This window comes from Pipistrellus hanaki (assembly GCF_964339955.1).
Source record: "Pipistrellus hanaki genome assembly, chromosome: 11".
NCBI classification, from domain to species: domain Eukaryota; kingdom Metazoa; phylum Chordata; class Mammalia; order Chiroptera; family Vespertilionidae; genus Pipistrellus; species Pipistrellus hanaki.
In genome coordinates this window covers 44,089,108-44,111,197 of record NC_140513.1, presented here as the reverse complement: position 1 = coordinate 44,111,197, position 22,090 = coordinate 44,089,108, and the positions used below count along the sequence as shown (strand labels likewise).

Genomic DNA, 22,090 nt, shown 5'->3' with positions numbered 1-22,090 from the left:
GGGAATACCTAAAGCCAAAAATGACAACCCCTCCCCAATCTCACATGCCTGGGCTATTCCTTTTAACAACATAGAATATATTCCTCCATTTATTTTCTCTCTGGGGACTCTTAAGCATGCTCTTTTACCTAAATTATTGACCAAATTTTGCAGGCTAGACAGAGTCCACTGCAGTAGCCACAGTGGCTACACACCCTCTGCAGAGCCTTAAGTAGGTTGTTGCTTCTGTTGAGGCAGGCTGACTTAATTTCTAAGTCTGGAGATCTCGAGGTATGACCAGCTAGCAGCCACAACCAGGGTGGGTTGTGGGATAAGCAAGGCTGTGCTGCCGGGCTTGTCCAAGTGGCAAAGTCAGCAGTGCTTACTGGTTCTAGGGCCAGGATCTAGTCTGAAATCTGCCCTATCCTGGCTGCACTACCTAGGCCAAGCTGCTCTGTCCTTCAACTTCTTTACCTGGTGAGTTGGAATAAGAGGGAGCCAGTTGGGGAAATGCCTATAGAGCCACTCTGGAATGTAACAGAGGAAGCTGTATTAGTCAGCATTCTGCTCAAGGAGCATTTTGAATGTTTAAGAATACTTTGATACACTTCAGGGCATTTAAAGGGACAGAACATTTCTGTATTACGTATTTGCTGCCTTGGCCTATGCAGCATCCATTTCCCTATATTTTGGCACCAGAAGCCATATTTTCCTTGGGAGACCACTTCCCCCACTCCCAGTGCATGTGGTTTGGGAGTTGGACTCCCATATGGTTTGACTTCACCAGGCTCTAGGAATTGGCATGTGACCCAATCAGAGCAGCCAATCCCTTTGGTTCCTGGATGGGCAAATAACCTAAATCAATTCCATGCTTTTCAACTCTTTGGGGATACTGTTAGAGAAAATTTCTGTTGGGGCTGCTGGGAAGACATGATATAAATCAATAACTTCTGGTGGTCTCTTAATACCATCAGTAGGGAGACCCTACTAGAGAACAAAGCAGGAGAAAGACCAGAGATACGGAGCAAAAGTGATGGTCTTTATGGCATCATGTAAGCCCCTGGATACAGCTAGGCCCAAAATGAGATGCATCTTTGGACATCTCCTTTAAATGAGTCAATACATTCCCACTTTTGCTTAAACCTATTTGTATTCAGTCACTTACACTAAAAAAGAAAATCTTGATTAATATAACTGAAAGGGGGAATATATGGGCAACAGAATAGGACTACTGAGAAGACAAAAACTAGAGTGCTAACTCTAGCATCCTCCTTGTCTAGCATCTACCCTTCCCTCACAAATGCTCATCCTCTCAACTCTAAGTTAGGACTGAACAAACATTCAAAGAATATCATTTGAAAGGACACCAAGGTATGACCCACTAGAGACATTCACATGTCATGGCTCATAGCTGACTGGACCATGTTCCAGTTTCTTTGACACATTGAATAAGTGTCAAAGCTCCTCTAAATCTAGATAAATGTGCCTGTGAGGATGAAATGAGATAATGTTCATGGAGGTGTTTTGAAATCCATAAAGCAGTCAGGGCAAATATGAACACTTGGCACCATGGAAGGCTGCTGCTTTGTAGAGGAAAAACATCCCAAGGGAAGAAAGCAGCCTTTCATCTCAAAGGAAGAAGGCTCAGTTTAGATAACATCTTAGTAACAGCATATCAGTGATGTCAAATGGAACTTCATCACTTTGAATAATGATTGAGAATGACTTAATAGTTTTCCCCCTTCTCTCTCCTAACCTACTTCCCATGCACATACATACAAGCTGACAGTCAAGGTTTGTACCAAGAATTTAAATCTTCCAGGCCAGTGGTCGCCAACCGGTTGTCTGAGGACCACTTGGTGGTCCTTGGAGTTCAAAAGCTTGGCAACTGCTGTTCCAGATCATTCTAGAATAATCACTTTACCACAGTAGGTAACCAACAGGAGACTACTATTGGGGGGGGGGGGGGAGAGAATAATTATACAACAGTCATTCCAATCTTTTCAAGAAAGCACAGGGTCCTCTTTTAAAACATCTAACATTTTCAAAGACCTGTCTTCTACATGATAGAATATGTAAGTACGTAATGGAAAGAGTACAAATTCAGTAATGCTTCAAAATGAATTCATGGATTATTCATAACGGCAATAGTTCTTAACACTGGGAAACAGTCACAAAAGAACGTACAAGTCGCATTACGTGTGCAGTCCTTTGGGGCATGTGATTTTCCTAGCAAACAGATAAGACAAGTAGAACAGCCCCTGAGGGACTAGAGCAGCTGACCCATGGCTACTCCTGGAGCAGGGGCAGTCCTCTTGTTTTGCCACAGCTGTTTCCTTGGTATTGTCAACAAAGGCTCTCACCACCTGCTCTTTTCCCTCCAAGGTTAAGTTGTTTTACACTTCTTTTTACTCTCTTCTTCCTTTCAGGTAGATGGTCAGAGTTCAAATTATCTTCATTATTTCCTAACCTGGGCCACAAGTTCAGGCCTCTGAACCTTTGCAGCTATTTCACCTTCTGAACTCCCAAAAGACAAAGCTCAAGTTTGCAAATACCACCTATTCAGATTGTCAAGAACTGCAAAAGTTTATCCCTGGTGCACAGCAGCGATTTTCAACCTTTTTCGTCTCATGACACACATATACCACTTACTAAAAGTCTGTGGCACACCAAAAAATATATCTTTTGCTGATCTTAAAAAAAAAAAAAAAAAAAAAAAAAAAAAAAAAAAAAAAAGGTCTAGCCAAAACCGGTTTGGCTCAGTGGATAGAGCATTGGCCTGTGGACTGAAGGGTCCCAGGTTCGATTCCGGTCAGGGGCATGTACCTTGGTTGCAGGCACATTCCCAGTGGGGGGTGTGCAAGAGGCAGCTGATCGATGATTCTCTCTCATCGATGTTTCTAACTCTCTATCCCTCTCTCTTCCTCTCTGTAAAAAATCAATAATTTTTTTTTTAAAAAAAGGTCTAATATTGATTCATTCACACCAGATGGCTATTGTGTTGGCTCTTATCATTTTTTTTTATTTGACAAATTAAGGGAAAAAAGGTCAGTGTCCCTATCTAAACAGCCAGGTATTGCATGTTTTAAAAATTCTTACGGCACACCAGCTGAAAATCGCTGACAGGATCTAAGCTTTAAAAAGCACCCACGTTAAGTTCTGGAAAGCCCATCAGCAGAGGAATGGGGTGTCCAGGGCTCGTTTTAAATACGAGAGTTTCTGTTAAAAAGCCCATCCCAGGTCCGATGCCTCATGGACCCTGTCTCTGCATGTTGGTGGTAACTGCTAGCAGGTGGTGCCCCAGTCAGAGTTCTCTGAAAATCCAGGTGTTGGGGGCTCAGGGTTGGCCTAAGAAGTATGGCCAACCATTTCTCCATGACCCCCTTCTCCAGGGGGTTCTCGCTGACCCATTACCAAGAAGGCTAATCTTCCACAATGCTCTGGCACTTTCCCTCCCCCCACTCTCCCAATCAACAGAACTTCTACACACACCTTCCAACCCCTTGCTGGGAGTTCAAGTGGGCTGCTCTCCTGCCAAGTGAAGGCTCTGAGCCCAAAAGAAAAGAAGAATGTGATTCTCAAGAAACATTAGTGGCTATAATTATTACATGATGAGAAAAAAATAAAGTCTCAGCCTGTTCACATACCTGGCCCCTCTAATTCCTAGAAGCCCAGAAGATGGTAAAGGGCTTGATGGGGCTGGTGGCCACTGACTTGAAGCTCATGTGTGTGGGTGGTCAATGCTATAGGTTGAAGCAAGGGTTAGGCATGAGGCCTGGATTTTCCACCCGGTTCCCTACAACTGCTCAGCTTCTCATTAATCCTACATAATCAAGCATGGAACAGTGCCTTTTACTTGACAATCCTATTAGACCAGGAATCCCTAAAGTATGATCTGCAGATAAGAGTGCTACATGCAATACCTTTTCTTGGAGGGGGGTGGGGTAGGATGGGGAAAGCAGGATATGGAAAGTCCCATGGTCAAGTCAGCTTAAAAACAGTGGGTTAACCGACAACACCTTCAGCTGCCTGTACTTCTCAGAACTACGCTAATGTACATAGTAACTCTCCACTTCTTGGCTGCAGATTGCAATGTCGTCTACACTTCTACTGCGCCCTTCACAGGGAAAGCGTCCCATGATGCTCGTGCACCATGGAACATGCCCGGGAAGTGCAACAGTGGCCCGAATGGGCTCTAAATTGGAGGTGTGCACAGTGCTCTGTCTCCTAATCCTGCTGCTGGCCCTGAGGTGCAGGAGCCTAAGGCAAACGTATGCAGCACTATAGGCAGGCCTCCCTGTCGAGATTACCTTCATCTGTGGTACCTCCTTCCCCACACCCCTGCCATATCACAAATAAGTCACTTGTGTGTGTTCTTTCTTTGAGGGAAAATGCAGAAGAGTGAGACAAAAGGGATGCCTGAACTTTATTGATCTTGGAATGGATAGGAAATCACAAGAGTTGTACCTGAAATTCTTAATATAACTAAGCATACATGCATGCACCCAGAGACAGGTGCATACACACACACACACACACACACACACACACCATACATGCATGCACCCAGAGACAGGTGCGTGCGCACGCGCGCGCACACACACACACACACACACACACACCATATAAAACATATAAAAACAAAATAGTGCAAATTACTGGAAAATAAGAGAAATGATTAACTTTTGCCCAGTGTTCATATCAACCTTGGCCTTCTGGATACAAAGATCTTGCCTTTGTCAGGCATCATTTGTTGAAATGAATTCATCCTAGCCTGCCCAATGCTATACCATAATGCTGGAAGATTCTGGATGGTGAAAGATTGTGGTGGGCTGGCAGTATTGTGGGACATCCTTTCAAGAATATTCAGGGAATTAGTTAATGAAACCTATCATGGACAACTGTTGTTTCTGCCTTCCCAAGTGTCTGCTCTCTTCTTTGTAGGAAGCATTCAGCTTTTGCTTTTGGAACCGCCTCTTAATCCACACAGTTTGGGTGAGGCTGACATCACTACCACTCCAGGGCTGAGAACAGAACTCACAATCTGGTCCATCAAAGCATGCTGGAGTCAGCAGAGGGAGACACAATTCTGGGAATTAGAATTTTTTAAGTATTGGGTAATGGGAACCTGACCAGTAAGGTTGCTGGGAGAATAGAATATTAGCAAATGCCTGCTGGAGAGGGAAGAGAACACTAAGGAAAGCAGAGCTGAAAAGTGGAGTTTTCTGATGACAATGCAATTCTTTACATTGTACTGGTAGACTACGTTATAGTCTGATGATACTGCAGTTCCTGTTTGGATAGGTACACACAATAGCTCTGGGATCTGACAGCCCTGAGGTAGTCCTGCCTTTTCACTTGCCCCTGACTGGATGGTTCCTGTTGGAACACAGTGAACTGTTCGGAGAGATGTCTGCAGACTCTCTTTTTACCTCAGTAACATTTGGCATGGGCAGTTGATTCCCAAAATGCATGCAGGGCTATATCTTGTCTCTGGTCTTCTTTTAATTTTTTTATTAAATTATTATTATTATTATTATTATTATTATTATTATTATTATTTTAGGGAGAGAGGAAAGGAGAAAGGGAAAGAAACATCCATTTATTGTTCCACTTATTTATGTATTCACTAGCTGATTCTCATATGTGTCCTGAGAAGGGATCGAACTTGCAACCTTGGGGTATCGGGATGAAACTCGACCAGTTTAGCTACCCAGCTAGAGCTTGTCTCAGATCTCGCTGAGTATATACAAGTCCAGAGGTAAAGATAAACCCTGCAACTGAATGCTAGCATTAACCTGTTAGGAGACTGCTTTGAATCCCACCAGGGACTGAACAGCTAAAAAAAGAATCCATAACCATTACGTTAATCAATCCTCTCAATTCCGGGGTGGGCAGCAGATACTTCACAGCTTGCAGATGAGGAGACACATCTCTGGTGGAGGGCCTGCTCAGTGCCAGCATCTGCTTACACAGCGAGGGTTCCAACACAGGTCTCATTCCTGACCCTTCGCTACTTCCTCGGTGCTCTACTAAAACTCAACAAACCAAAAGCTTTCCTCATAAATGATTGCTCTTTTAAAAAAGCAAAGCTTTCAGAAACAGCTTTAAGATCATAGCCACGCCAAACTTAAAAAGATGAGCCCAGTCCATACCATCCTAGGTTAACAGGAAAGAGAACTAAGAAACAACTGGGTGGTGAGAGCTAGGCAGGGGAGGCAGCCAGGGTGATGAGAACGTGGTAGGGGCTACCTCGGCAACTGCTTTGAGACTGACAAGGTGGCTCCGTGAGGGGAGCACACCACAGCTTTACTCTCGAGGCCTCCTATGGCAGGATTATTAAACCACACGTGTTAAAACGCAGCCCTACCCCAAAGTTCCGAGATGCTTTTTTATAACTTTGCCTTTTAAATTGCTTGACCAGCAACTCATTTAACAGATGATTAACTATGATTCCTTGGCAATCATGGGGGCTTCGAAATGCTATGAAGAAAAAAAGCCTCAGCCCTAACTGGTTTGGCTCAATGGATAGAGCGTCGGCCTGCCGACTTAAGGATCCCAGGTTCAATTCTGGGCAAGGGCATGTACCTTGGTTGCAGGCACGTACCCAGTAGGGAGTGCGCAGGAGGCAGCTGATTGATGTTTCTCATCGATGTTTCTAACTCTCTATCCCTCTCCTTTCCTCTCTGTTAAAAATCAATGAAATATATTTTTTTTAAAAAGAAAAGAAGTCTCTATTGTTTTTAATATTCTAACAAGGTGAGAATTGTTTTTAATATTCTAACAAGGTGAGAATTGTTTCATTTTGAGACTATTTTACAATGTTTGCTCTTTTCCTTGCATAATTTGGAACCAGTGTTGCTTTCCCTATGTCTGTTTTTTGAAAACATTTTCACTGGTTTTTCAAAAGTTTACAGATCTCAGGCACGATGGCTTTAATTGCCTAACAGATAAAATAGCAGAGGTCGGAACTATGCGGGAAGGTCCGGGAACCAAGTGCACTCAGCACTGAAAATAGCCTGAGGTCAGCTGTCGTGACCCCGATACTGGATCTCCACATGTAGCAAGCCAGGCACCATTTCAAAATATAAGGTCCCCACGAATATCTTTCCTTAAAGACCAGGAAGGGCTTCCGAATGCCTGACCACTCCCAGCTGCAGCAGGAAGAGGCAGCCGTCTCTACCATTTTCCTTCCTTGGAAACACCCTCACTCCTAAAACAGAGACAAGTTGCCAAACGGCCTCCAGAGAGCCCAGCGGCAGTCCCGCTCTCACAGCTGTGGCAATAGAGTATTCGCAGACTGGACACGTGAAGCTGTCATGTGTATTATTGTTGGGCTGGTTCATTTTCCTTCATCTTTAATTTGGCCTCTGATTTCTAGAAAGTCACCTGCTTGCATCCATTTGAATACACAGTTCCCAAATCATAGCAGAAAGTGTTAAAATCAATCTGAATATTTTGGGATGTAAAGATATTTAGGGGGTTAGGAATCGGGTGGAAACACAGAAATAAAGAGTGCCCAGAGAACTCAGAGAAAACATCTCAATGTTTAAAAAAGTTATCCAATGCAACCAACCTTCCTGCCACCCCAAATAAACCTGTAAGAATAGGGGAGGGGTAGAAGAGGCAAGAGGGCATTTTCCTGATTTCTCTGACCATCACCTACATCTCCCCCGATTCCACAGAGGACACCCAAGAGTGGAGAAGTGAATTATTGAAGGCTGTCACAGCTGGTTAGGAGCTGAGCTGGGGCGAAAAGCAAGCTGAGCCTCACTTACTCCCAAGATTCCCATCACCTCCCCTGCAGGCCCCACAGAGAGGTCTCAGCAGAGCAGGGGGCACACCCACAGCCAATAACATCAGGACCAGGAGGAGGAGTAAACCCTGCCCGGGCCCATCCACAGGTGCTGCCCGAGGCCCCTGCCTCAGGCGTGGTGTCAGACTCTCTCATAGATATGGGCCAAATGTGACAGAGCATTAAAGCCGTCTCCAACCCAGGCAGCCCCTGGCAAAATGAGTTTTTATTTGCTTGTAAGTAAAGGAGTGATGCCAAACATTGATCAACTGTCCCACTCAAATGGCTTCTTAAGAGGTAGCCCACCAGGAGCATGCAAAGACCTGGCTGCTACTGGCACTCCCTTGAACTGTTCGTCATTTCCAAACACGGGCCAGAGTTCTCTGCACAAGGACACTCTAAGCCCAGGTCACTACTTCTCATCCACTCTGGAGCCAGATAAGGAATAATGGAAACCCAGGCTGAGCACACAGCTATCGTACTGCTTTCCGCTCATCACAGACTGGCAAACATTGCCCATGGGCACCTCTACAGCTCTCCAACCAAGAACCAGCAGGAAAACTCAATGGAATGGCACATTCTAACCCCCTGACCATGACCAAGGCCCCCAACAAATCCATTTCTTCACCCTGCCTTGGTCCCCTCATCTCACCCAGGTGAATCCTTTGGGCATAGCCAACATTGGTAGTTTAGTTCCTTGCTGTCTCCTTTTCTCCATGTGCCTTTGGTTTTACCCGCTTCTTCAAGCCTCCTCCAATTCATCCTGCCTACATCCTTCACTGCCCTTTGCACCCTCAACTCTTCCCCTTAGTCACCTTTGGCCTCTCCTGGGAGCCTCCCAACACCAGTGACCTAATGGAAAGTGGCCACCTCCTGGTCTCTAGTTGTAGAGGGACTGAGAGAACAGGGTCACGCTGCAACTCAAGTTTTGAGGTTTTTTTGGTTGGATCTGCAATCGGTGATGTCCTTCACCACTTTTTATCAGAAAAGATAAAAAACAAAACAAAACAAAACCACATGAGGCTTAGCTGCCTTATGACGGTAATTTGGATTTCCACAGAGTCTCCTGTTGCTCTTTCCCCATCAGCATGGCATGTTGCAATATCCTCGCTCCCTCCACCCCTTATCAACCGTCTTGATGAATATGGCAACATAATCATGATGCTGGAGGGGGGCTAGCTGGTGTTTACACAGAACGTAGTTGAAAGGTGTCAAAAGGCGAAGCAGGGCCTCTGTAAATGACAGGAAGGTAAAGGCAATGATTCTCCTATGACCTCAGTAAGGTTATGCTTAAAAACAAAACAAACAAACAAACAAAAAACATTATCATTGGTCTCACTGAAGGTCTGTCTCAGTGTGGTCTATCTCTGTCAAGGGAGCAGATAAGCCAAGGCAGAAAACCAAGCCCCAAATGCTGGAATCTCTCATCAAACTACCCCAAGGTAGCTGGACCAATCGGGAGCTAAGCTAAGAACAAGGCTGAGGCCACAGGAGCTGATTGTCACTAAGATGTACCAGCGACCTGCACGGGATGGCTTCTTCCCAAGAGTGGTGCTGCTTCTCTTGGGCATTTGAGAAAAGAGCTGGGAGCAGGCTGTTTAAATATTAAATGTGTCCTCTTTTGCGGATATGTCATCACCACGACTGCCAGATATTGCCACTCCAAAAGCAGCTGTGCCAGATGGGAGGCTGGAAACCAACAGACACTTCTGTGTTTACCGCAGACAGGGGTACACGCTCCTTCTACTGCTTGCAATGGCCTGCCTGGAGTCCTTATGACACCCTAAATTGGCCAACAGTGTCATTGCCACAGCTTCTTCTACGGAGGAAGGCTCTGGAGGAGTATTTGGCATGCAGCCCCTTAGTTTTGTATCCAAACATTGAAAGATCTGGGTTCAAATATCAGCAGCACTACATAGGACTTCAGCATGTGTAGTATGCAAAATTCAGATGGTGGACAGATTCCCATCCCCTGACCAGTCAGACACTAATCTAGGTATGCTATGACCGGATGACCTGAAGATAGGATGGTTATCCAGGGGGGACTGTGATATGAATCATTTAAAAGGAATGTTTTTCTCAGCCTGTACAAGAGGAAGTTAGATTCAAAGCATGTGAAGGATCTGATGCAACAGGAGGGTTTGAGGCACCGTTGCTGGCTTGAAGACTGGGCGAACCAAGTTATGAGAAAAGGGCACAGTCTCCGTAAGTTGAGAGTTGGCCTCAACCAGCCAGGAATGAGGACCTCAAGTCCGACAACCTGAATTTTGCCAGCTGAGTGACCTGGAAGCACATTCTTCCCCAGAGCCCACACTGGCTGACACCTTGACATCAGCCGTGAGACCCTAAGCAGAGAAACCTCCAGGGCCGCCAATCTCCAGAACTGTGAGATGATAAATGGGTTATTGTTTTAAGCTGCTAAGTTTGCGGTGTGCAGCAACAGAAACGAATACAGCATGGAAAGCTCTCAGCAAGTAGAGTGCACAGGTCAAAATGGTCTGGCCTTCCTCAATGTTAGCCTCCGTCTCCACATCCTCCCACACCTCAGTCTTAACAGCAGGCTTGCTCACTAAAAAAGAAAAAGGTGCCAAGAGGATTAGGGAGGAAAAGACTTTTCATACTTTCAAAGCCCACCCCAGGACGGGAATACCACTTGGAATCCTAAAAGAATTAGATCTTCCCCCTTCTTCCAACCCCAATGCAATAGCCGCCACCGTGAGTGTTCCTACACATTCGTGCTGAGGAGGCCTCCACCTGGCCCCCTTCTCATCACTGCGTTCACTGCAAGCAACCTGGAGGTCCACACCTGGAACAAGAGCAGGGAGCGGAGTCCCCATGCATGCGTGTGCCTTTCCTGTGATGCAACCCACTGCGTGAATGGCATCTTTCTGGGCACCCCCACGTCACCATGTGGGACTTGGGAAACAGGGAGGAGCCAATTCAAACATGAAGTCATGCTGCTCGCTGTGCTCTGAGTGACAGTTCTCTGACTCTGAGTGAGGACTCTCATGTATTCTGCTAGCACCCATGAAACATTAATAATCTAACTTCCTAGCTTATACGTGAGGCAAAATTCCAGACTCTGACATTATTACACTTAGATCTTTAAGCCAGGTGGTCTAATGTCTTTACATTATTAATTTCAAATGAACAAAATATCCTTTTTGAATATTCTTGCGGAGAGAATAAATTCTGCATCACAGTTATTATGAGAATAAAATAAGAAAATGTACAGCACACCTGAGATAGAGAAAATATCCAATAACTTTAATTGAACCCCTTCCTTCCTCCCACCCTCACCCCCAGGCACTCATCCCCACACACACAAAATGAACCAGACAGGGAGCAGAATCTGTATCCAAGACAGCTGAGTCCATTCTGAAGATGAGGGATGAAATGGTCTCATATACCTTTTTTTTTCTTTCCCTGAAACTTGCATAACACTGCATTACTCATAGAGTTTCCACTGTGGTTGTCTCAATTAATCCCTACACAGAAACCAAGTTTCAAAGAGGTCAGTCCTTGCAGAAAGGACAGTAACAGATGCCACCGGTTTGGAAAATGGCCACACGACAGGAGCCCAGGGGTGCGGGCTGAGGAAGCACTGTTGACATGGAGCTGTGACAATGGTCTAGCAGCGTGACTGTGTCCTGAAGGTCTGTTCTTTGTCCAGGCAATCAAAGGGAGCATATCATGACAGGCCTCCTGAGGAATGGCAATACCACTGGAGAAATGGCTGGAAACCACATGATATAAATATGTCTTTAATTTGCATTTCTGATTGTTTTTAAATGGAAAAATGAAGAAAGGCCTTAATATCCAAGGCTATCCTGCCCTGTTTGGAGTTAGTCCCTCTGGGTCCTTGGCAGCTTCTGCTTGTCTGTAGGCGTTGGGGCCTTTTATCCTGTGACGGTATCACTTGAGGGTCTTGCTAAGGTTGGAGAAGCCAATGCCAACACAGGTCATCAGCACTTTATCCCCGCCCTTGCGTTCTTCACCACATGGCTTGGTTTCGATTTTAAACATAATCTGGAAAAAGCTCTTCAAATGCCGCAAAAATTCTATCCTAAAATATAAAAAAGGGAAAGAATGAAAGAGAAATTTGATTTTTTTTAAATATATTTTTATTGATTTCAAAGAGGAAGGGAGAGGGAGAGAGAAATATATCAATGATGAAAGATAACCATTGATTGGCTGCCTCCTGCACGCCCCCCTATTGGGATTGAGCCTGCAACCCGGGCCTGTGCCCTGCAAGGGAATCAACCAGAATCAAACCGTGACTTCCTGGTTAATAGGTTGATGTTCAACCACTGAGCCATACCAGCCAGGCAGAATTTAATTTTTTTTTAAATTCTCCTCCACCTAGAACCCAAACTTTTGATTTCAGATCAAGGGGAATAACCAAAATTAAGCAATTCTCATCAAGTTGATTAAATAATATTCCTCTATAGCCTACCAGATTCCAAAGAAGATTTGTGTGTGTGTGTGTGTAGAGATGCACACAATACAAGCAGATGGCTTAAAGAAATAATGTTAGAAGTCAGTACACAACAGATAAGAACAGATAAGTCCTGCCCTGCACCCGTGTTACAGTGGACATAAATGTGGCATTAATCTCTGAATGGCTCCTGCAAAGAAAGAAACACATTCTGTCACGATTCACAGCGTCACGCAGTAAAACCAAGCAGAATGACTACTGCTGATGCCAAAACAGAGACATGTCTCTTCATTCCTCAACCTCGACAGCCCCCTTCCACTCGGTTAACAAATATGCCTACAATGCATCAGGCACTGTTCTTCATACAGATGATGCAGTCAACTAAAAATCTATTCTCACATGAAGTTTTCAACCTAATGGAGCAGACAAGGCAAGTTAAATATTCTTGAAAAGGGAAATTTTAAATAACAAACAAGACAGATGAGGAGGAAATGTGGGTATAACAATATCTATGTGTATATGGAAGGAGGCAATATTAAATAAGGTGGCCAGGAAAGTGCTCACAGTAAATATGGCAAGAAGTTTCATGAGGCTGCTTCTTGTCATTTCCCTTAAAACAGAGCTATGGCTTCACCCCAAGAGTACCTTGGGAACAGCAATTCTGTGGCAGGACCATGGTGTGAGTATGTAGGCTTCTGCTGGTCTGGCCTATAAGACTCACCTGGAGAACTCATTAAACATACAGGTTCCTGAAGGCTCTGATCCACTGGCAACTGATGGGGAAGGCATGTCCATGTGGAAGAGTCCAGAATCACAGGCACACATAGAGTCCCCCTTCCCACCCTTTTCCAGGCCCTGACTTTCCAGAGCAGAGGAGCCAGAAAGCTATTATTCACAAGCACCCCTGGTGATTTTTACCAGGAAAGCTTGAAAACCATTGGTTTAGTTAGGAACAGATGGTCTATATGCCTGTAATAAAGTATTCCAGCAATCTTGCGCTGTGCTCCCTGCCAATCAAACCATCCAAACTCCCTACCCCAGCCAGATGGTTCTCAGCACTGAATGTACACAGAATCACCTGAGGCACTTTCAAAATACTGATCCTGATACGCAGATCAATGGAATGGATTTGAGAGTCAAGAAATAAACCATTTACATTCAACTGATTTTCAAAAAGGGCCCAAGATAATTCAACAGGAAAAGAATAACCTACTCAATGAATGGTGCCGGAACAACTTCACATGGGCCCTTTCTTAACATCATACACAAAAAATAACTCAATACTGACCCAAGATCTGCATGTAAGAGCAAAAACTATGAAACTCATAGAAGAAAACAGAAGTAAATCTTCATGATCTTGGGCTAGGTGGTGGTTTATTAGACACAACATGAAAAGCAGAATGATAAAAGAAAAAATGAATAAATTGGACTTCATAAAAATTAAAACCTTTTGTGGACATTATCAAGAGAGTGAAAATACAATCCCCAGGGAGAAAATATTTTAAATCATATATCTGTTAGGAGTCTATTATATAGAATATTTAAAGGATATACAAAGACATTTTTCTAAAGAAGATATACATATAATCAATAAACACACAAAAACATGTTCAACATCATTAGTCATGAGGGAAGTGGAAATCAAAACCACTATGAGATATCATTTCACGCCCAATAAAATGGTTACAGTAAAAAAGAGATAATAACCAATGAGTAGGTCAGATAAAAAATGGTCATCACTGTGGAAAAGTCTGGCAGATCCTCAAAATGTTAAAACAAGGAGTTATCATGTGATCCAAGAATTCTACTTTTAGGTATATACAGAAGAGAAATGAAAAAAATGCATCCCCACAAAAACTTGTACACAAATGTTCAAAAGAGCATTATTTATAACAGTAAAAAAGTAGAAACAACTCAAATGCCCATTAACTGATGAATGGACAAACAAAATGTGATATACCCATTCAATGGAATACTATTCAGCCATAAAAAGAAACAAAATACCAGTCCATGCTACAATATGGATCAACTTTGAAAACATTATGCTAAGTGAAAGAAGCCAGTCACCAAAGAACTCACTGTATGATTCCATTTACATGAAATGGACAAAACACGCAACTCTATTATAGAGTCAGAAAGCAGGTGATTGTCTGGGGTTGGGAGGATTGGGAGAAATGGGGAAGAACCATGAATGGGTAAAGGTTTTCTTTCCGAGATGGTGCAATGTTCTAAAATTAGATGGTAGTTATATTTACTTTGTGAACTTAGTGAATATACTAAAAAACCACTGACTGGTACACTTTAAGGTAGTATATGAATTATATCTCAAAAAAGCTACTTAAATACATAATATATATTTGTGAAGTTAAAAAAAAAAAAAGCATTGATCCCAGCTCCCACCCTCAGAGTATATACCAAACTCAATATAATGTCTTCTGCAATGAATTTCCCACCCCTTCCTGTCCCTCTGTCATAATCAATCTAGTCAAAGTAGGGAAAGACAAAAAGGAGAAAAGGGGGCCCAAACAATTCCTCATCCTGTCAGGCTACATGACCAGCATGTCAGTAGTTAAGAAATGAAAACAGGAACTCCCTGGAGAGTATTTCTGGTAAGTGCTACTTGCACACAGAAAAATTCTTTCACTTATTTTATTTATTTATTTATTTATTTATTTATTTATTTAGAGAAGGATAGAAACATTGATAAGAGACTGGTTTGGCTCAATGGATAGAGCGTCGGCCTGCAGACTGAAGGGTCCCGGGTTCGATTCCGGTCAAGGGCACTACCTTGGTTGCGGGCACATCCCCTGTGGGGGGTGTGCAAGAGGCAGCTCATCGATGTTTCTCTCTCATCGACGTTTCTAACTCTCTGTCCCGCTCAATTCCTCTCTGCGTAAAATCAATAAAATATATTTAAAAAAAAAAAAAATATTGATCTGCTGCTGATGGAGCCTGCAACCCCGGCATGTGCCCTGACCCGGAATCAAACCAGTGATTTCTTGGTTCCTGGGCAGATGCTCAACCACTGACCCACACCAGCCAAACACCATCTCTTTTTAAAAAATTTTTATTTAATGACATTTTTAGAGAGGGAGGGGGGAGGGGAAAAGAACGTGGGGAGTGGGGAGCATTGATTTGCTGTTCCAAAACAAAATGTTATTTATACATTCATTGGCTGCTTCTTGTATGTGCCCTCACTAGGACAACACTCTAACCAACTGAGTTACCCAGCCAGGGCCAAGTCCTCTCTTCTTTACTCTCTCTCCACGGAAACCCATTATACTTGATAGGCATTATGTCTGGCATTCAATAATGAGGCAAGAAATAGAATTTAGGAGTTAGGACTAATTTTGAGAAATGACTTAGCAATAAGGGAAGTCAGTTCTTCCCCTGCTGGCTTTCCTGTCTTACCAATTTTCAGGTTTTTGCACCCCACCCTGTCCTAGGAAAAAAAGAAAAACATCAAACCCATAGATAAACAGTCCACATCTGTGGGCAAAGCCTCCAGCTGGCAGCAGTGCAAAGCCAGCAACTCACCCACTCATCTGCATTCTAAGGAGAAAACAGCTTGTTCTCTCTCCCTCTCCCTCTCCCTCTCCCTCTCCCTCTCCCTCTCGCGGCTGACCAGGCTCTAATATAGGCCTGCTACCAGAGCCTCCCCAGCCTACTTCACTGAACCATTCCACTGTGCTGGAAAAACCAGACACCTCCCCAGCTGGCAGAGCTCCTAAGAGGCCTCAGCTTGCTTCAGATCTCTTGGAGAAGGATGGAGAAACACAGGTTTGAGTGTGCAGGCCTACATATTTGCAGCTCTGAGGTATCTGTAGCCTTTGAAATCGTTAGAAAAAGTGAAGTCGGTTCCCCTTTTTACACAATGTTCTGCCAACGGCCGGTCTGAGGAAGACTCTGTAAGGGACTGGATTAAGGCATGCTTCAGAATGTCCTCCTGCCTCCAGCTATCTAAGACCAAACATGGTCAGAGCTGAGAAACAACCACAGACAATATTAAATCCTAACAAACAGTCTCTTTAAGAAAATGAAAAGCAAACAGAGAATAAACTCGCCCCACATATACATGCAGTGAGCAAAGGTCACATCGGTGCTGATCCACATGCTTCTCCACAGCTCCAAGCACAGGCCCCACCAGGCCCCGCCTCTTCCCTTCCTTCTCTTCCAAGCACCATTCTGTAGATCCACACTTCCCAGACACAACCGCATGGCCGCACAGCCAGGCAAAAGAGAGCCATGCACGCTGAGAGCGGCTCTGCTCCTTGACAGAGGACTGCCCACCTGCGCAGTGTAACTGGCAGCTTTTCAGACCACACATATTAGGCAGCTGGGACTGTAACTCCTGTGTGAAGGATTTAGAGAACTAAATCTGTAGTAAACTCTCTTTTTCTAATACAAAGTGACTAATTCAAAAAAACAAAAAACCCAGCCCATGAAAGCCCCCAGGCCACCTGAGAAGCAGGTTTCGAGAATCCTGGAACACAGAGATAATTTTCCCCCTCTATCTTCCAAGAGTGGGTTGTTCCTACCGCATTATTGATCAACAGGTGACGGCCATTGGGCTCAAAGTCATCTATCCGTTGAATCCCAACTGCCCAGGACTGCCCAGGTGGCAGACTCTGCCTGCTGGAGAGTGGAGATGAAAGCAATCATGGGGTTATCTCTCTCTCTCTCTCTCTCTCTCTCTCTCTCTCTCTCCACAAACACAAACACAAACCACAACAGAAGGCCTTGATTCCTGCTCCACCAAATAACTCAGATATTGGGGTTGCCTACTTCTCAGGTCTAAGGAGGGGATGAGAGACCTGAGGGTGAGAAGAGAATCTGCTGGATGGGACCCCTGTAGTCATTACATCACAGCTTTCAATATATTGGCAGTGCTTTTTCTCCAGACAGAGGCTTTCCCAAAGCCCAGCTTGCCTCTGCTCTAAGAACAAACTGGGTTATGAAGGCAGAAGGAAACAGAGAGACAGGCTGGTTGCATGGTTGAGAGATGTGGGTCCCAGAACAAATTTGGCTAAAAAATCACTATGAGCATGTCCCTGAACTCTCTTTTTCATCTAAAAAGTAAAGACATCACTTGCTTTTACCTTATGCCAAATATGGCATATGGTAACAGCTTACTAAAGGTGGCAGGGCTTTGCAGCATTTAAACACAATTAAATCACGCATGTAAGGTGGCGTGGTATCCTGCCAGCTGAGAGCAGCAGTTAAAACAACTGAACCCAAATAGCTGCAGGTTTGGCCAGTTTCCCCTGCATATGTGTTCAGTCTTCACAGTGCTGTGTGACAAGCCTGGGTGAGTCAGGAATCCTCAGCCTGGAGGTGTTTAAAAGGACAACGGGATCTCACAACCCAGCATTTCACAAGTAGCAAGAAGAGGTCACTAATTAAACTTTAAAGAACCAAACAGGCCTGGTTCATTTTAGACTGTTAAGACAGGAAATCATTTTGGAGCAAAATTTGAACTGAGGATTCTGGAAAGATGTGGCATGGCATCTTGTCTCGGGCAGGGAGGTGTCTGAAGGCCAACAACGGGCGAAATCCCAGCACTTGCATAAGAGCAGTGGGTCAGGGAAGCATGGACTCTGACAAGACTGCCTGGCTCTGAACTCCACTTGCTGACTATGTGACCTTGGGCACATGACTCAACTTCTCTGTGCCTCAATCCCCACACCTGTAAAATGGACTGCGCAATAGTAACCTCCTAGGGCTATTATAAAGACTAAATGAGTTCGTATTTGTCAAGTGCTTAAAACACTGGGCCAACAGTAAATACTGTAAATGTTTGTTAAATAAACACCTACCTTACGCAGTTCTTGGGAACAGTAAGTGAGATGTGTGTTGTTTATTTAGCAATATGACTGCAGTAGTTAGTCATAAATTTAAAAATTAATGGATAAAGATTTACAGATATCAGAGCAAACACTATGCAACTGACTACAGGCCTGAGATAATCCAAAGCAAGTTAGGACCTCGTGGTGCAACGGTAGCGCGTCTGACTCCAAAGCAAGTTTACTGGGCCTCCTGGTATTCAGAATGACCGTAACGGTAGATTGTGTTTTCCCAGGCTGGGGCAGAGCAAGGGGGTATCCTGGCAGTAACTGCAGTGTCCAGCACTGACTGGGCTCTGCCAGGCTCACTGCATTGCTGGCTGGGAGCACTAAGAACCTGACTTTTTGCTCCATCCTCATAAACCTGACTTCAGGACCATTCACCTTCTCCACAGAAAAGACCAAGGCTCAGAGATGCTGAAGGCTGCCCACGGATCCCGGTGTGAAATCGGGTAGGCTGCACTTCAACGATCATGTACCGACAACATGTAGAAGGCTCTGTAACTGCAGTCTCCAATCATAAATAATTTGTGAAAGTGCTATTTTCTTGCTGTTAATTCCACTTTTAAATAAAATATAAATCCTCCCTAAACTATAATATTAAGCTTTTCCAAGGGAAGGTGGAATCACTGTAAATCAATTGTAAACCACCTTGCAACTCAACAAAATGAACAGAAATAGATTTTCCACATACCAGCATGTTAGCCAATACTGTTTTATTCTTCTGAAAAACATTTCTCTGGCCTTCCTGAAAGATTTCACATATATAGACATGCCTTCTCAAGTAACACAGAAAACCACCAACACACAGAGGGAAGAATAAAGGGAAGAACAGAGACCCATATTTTCCAGAAAGGGTTTCAAAGCAATACTATAAGAAAACACATCCCCCTTAATCCCAATACTCTATTTAAAAAACAAAAAACAAAAAACAAAAACACTTAAAAAGCCTTTTAAACAAATCAGAACGTGAAAACTACCACAAGAAATACATTTCTTGATCTAGTTTTCTTGAGAAATTTGAGATTTCAAAAAATATATTTTTATGACTTTTAAGTGTACTTTCTAAAAATAAGTGATAGTTTGGTCTCCAAAACTCTTGAACCCAACCAACTAGGATCAACTGAAACCCTCCTCCCACCACAATTATACTAACTATAGACTCTGTGCCTTTTTCATGCTAAGCTGTACTCACAAATACGACAATAACTTCGTCTATTCGGTCCTAGAAGGATATATATTTCTTCCCATCTTTGCCCTTCATCGCTCTGGATCCCTGGAGCCTTCCACAATGATAACGAGCAACAAGGGTCCCGAACAGATACATCTTTAAAAAACAGATACATCTTTAAACTCCTTACAACCTTCTGCCCCCACTGTGTGTTTGCTTGCCAAAAAGAAAGGAGGTAACGCTGTCCACCCCATGGCAGCCCCTCCCGTGTGAAACCCTGGGAGGCAGGAAACCCAGATAAACATAGCCCCAAGTTTCAAACATAATTCCGCGATGTGTTCCAGTCCTGTAAAGCTCCATTCAGAGCAGACCACTTTGTTTTCTTGGGAGATGTAGGTAGTCATTTTTAGAGAGGTTTCTGGAAGACAAGCTTGCAATTAATGTTTGATGACGAAGTATGTCGAGGAGGGCATGGGAACTTGGAAAAAATGTCCAGTCACATTTTGACCATCTCCACAGGGGCTGCTGACTTGAAAAAATTATAAAGGCCCTGTAGCCAAACTGAAAAATAAATCTCTAAGAGCCAAAAAAAAAAAAAAAAAAAAAAAAAGGGTCAAGGAACACTAAAAATATAGATTTCCTTTTGCACATAATGTTCTGCCAAACGCCATGCCCCACAACCACACACATCTAGAGACAGCCTCAAGCGGTGTGAGCGGTCAGGCCTTCTGCTGCCCTGAGGCAGAGGCTGGGAAGGCAGCAGCATCAGCGAGAGAGCTGGCTGAAGGGGCCCGGTGGTCACAGAGCAGCCGGCGCTCCCAGCCAACGCTCTACAGAAAGTGAATCTCTGCACTCGGGCGCTGCGTGTGTTCCCTCGCCTCCTCTCCAGGCGGCTCAGCTACAAAGTCTGTTTCAGCAATGTTGATTGCTGATGTTAGTGCTCCACCGGGGATTACTCGATTTCAGGTCCCTGTCCCATGAAAAACTTTACAACTGTTAGCAGATAATGTGGTTCCTCACCAGCTTCCTGCTTATCAGTATTCTCCCACTGCTAAGGCTATTTTCTCTTCCACTGCCATTTTCCAAAACACCTCCCACCACCAACTTCAAATAAAAAAAAAACCTTCAAAACAATCTCTTTCAAGCTTCTGGTCTCCATGAGCCCCAAGCGATGTTCCAGAGGTACAAGGCCCCCTCCGCAGTGCTTGCCCCTTCCTCAAAGTGATGGCACCACCATTCTTCAGTTATCACAGTACTGTACCTTTCAGATATACAGCATCGGTACCATGATAACCGAAAAAGGACAGTTCAGTCTCATATCTACCTGAGTATCTCCTCCACACAGGCCCACTCCCGCCCCACCCACAGATGGCCATGTAATGATTTCGAGCACATGTACGCACACCCAGATGTCAGGGCTCAAACAGGCTGCTTCCAGCAAGCTCATCTGATACCTATGGGAAGTGCTGCTTTCACTGTGCCATTAACAATCCAAGTCTTCTCATCAGCTGCTCTTTTTTGTAGAGTGCTTGCTTTAATACTTCAGCAGTCAGCTTCTGATAACATCCAATGGCCTCAAACTCACCTTTACAATATCCCTACTAGTCCAGCGGCATTACTATGGACTTTGCCTTTTTTTTTTTTTCATCTTTCCAGCCAGTTTATACCCTATCACCTTGGACAAAAAGACAGCTCACAGGTAGGGAAAAGAGGGGATTTAAAAATAATAAATAAATAACAAAATCTAAGTTATAAGGGAACCAGATTACCTCCAAAATGAGAAAAATCTAAAGCACAGACAAAAGAACTTCTACTATACCTCACAAGTTCAATGGCTTGGGAATAATGCAACTACAGAAGAGAAAGGAAGGCAAGATGCCTGCTAAACACCAGGGTAAGAGTGACAACCTCCAGCTCATTCCAGGATCAGTACAAGCAGGTGTTCACAGTGATAGGCTATGCACAGTCCAACACCTTTGTCATTTCGTGCAACTGGAAGATTACATTGGACAGCGGTAATGAGGCTGAGAGAAAACAACTCACGTGTAGGGAGAGAGCGGTCCTAGCAGGACTTTGGAAACGTCCTGCTGCCCAAGGGTCATGAACAACAGGGCCAGGCTTTGGTTGGTCGAGTCCACGCATCCACCCTATAAATACAAACACTTTCAAGATTAGTCGTTATTCCAACCAGAAAAGGGAAAACCAAGAAAACAGTCACAAATACCCAGAATATCAGAACCACAGAAGAGCAGATTGCAAAGTTCAAGCAATAATAAAACAGAATACAGGTCTTTTCAGAGGGATCCTTGTATCATTTAACATTGGGGAGTTAAACTAACTGGTCATCTAAACATCTGATAGCTGCGACTATCAGAACAAATAGACAATCAAGTTTATTTAGGTGTAGCTAAGGAAGAATAATACGTCCTCTCTGTAATTAAAGCAGCAGCAGCAGCAGGACATATAAACAAAAAAAGCATAATCAGTTCTAGGAAATGTACAGGTAATTAGGAAGGGTGAGGTGGCCGGGACTGGTTTGGCTCAGTGGATAGAGCGTCGGCCTGCGGACTGAAAGGTCCCGGGTTCGATTCCGGGCAAGGGCATGTACCGTGGTTGCGGGCACATCCCCAGTAGGGGGTGTGCAAGAGGCAGCTGATTGATGACTCTCTCTCATCGATGTTTCTAACTCTCTATCCCTCTCTTTCTCTCTGTAAAAAAAAAAAATCAATAAAAATATATTATAAAAAAAAAAAAAAAGAAGGGTGAGGTGGATGCGGCTTGTTTATTTAATCTGTCAGGGAACACTACAGTCAATCTGACATGAAAAGGGCCTTAACCTATAACCTATCCAGTCACATCCAAAA

The 22,090-nt window shown here is 44.0% G+C and overlaps 1 protein-coding gene across 3 annotated transcripts in view; it reads right to left on the bottom strand.

The window, feature by feature from the left end:
• Positions 1 to 11,020: 11,020 nt before the first annotated feature.
• The window catches only part of RCL1 (RNA terminal phosphate cyclase like 1), a 56,391-nt gene continuing 45,321 nt past the window's right edge, over positions 11,021 to 22,090 (bottom strand). For 2 of the 3 annotated variants that reach the window (XM_084899539.1, XM_084899541.1), the window contains 2 exons: positions 21,270 to 21,373; positions 11,021 to 11,840 (listed from right to left, as the gene is read on the bottom strand). In XM_084899539.1, coding sequence (XP_084755665.1) covers positions 11,690 to 11,840; positions 21,270 to 21,373 — 255 coding nt within the window. In that variant the 3' untranslated portion in view covers positions 11,021 to 11,689. Of the gene's footprint in view, positions 11,841 to 16,502; positions 16,564 to 21,269; positions 21,374 to 22,090 lie in introns of all 3 variants that reach the window. The other variant, XM_084899540.1, reaches the window with a different exon arrangement.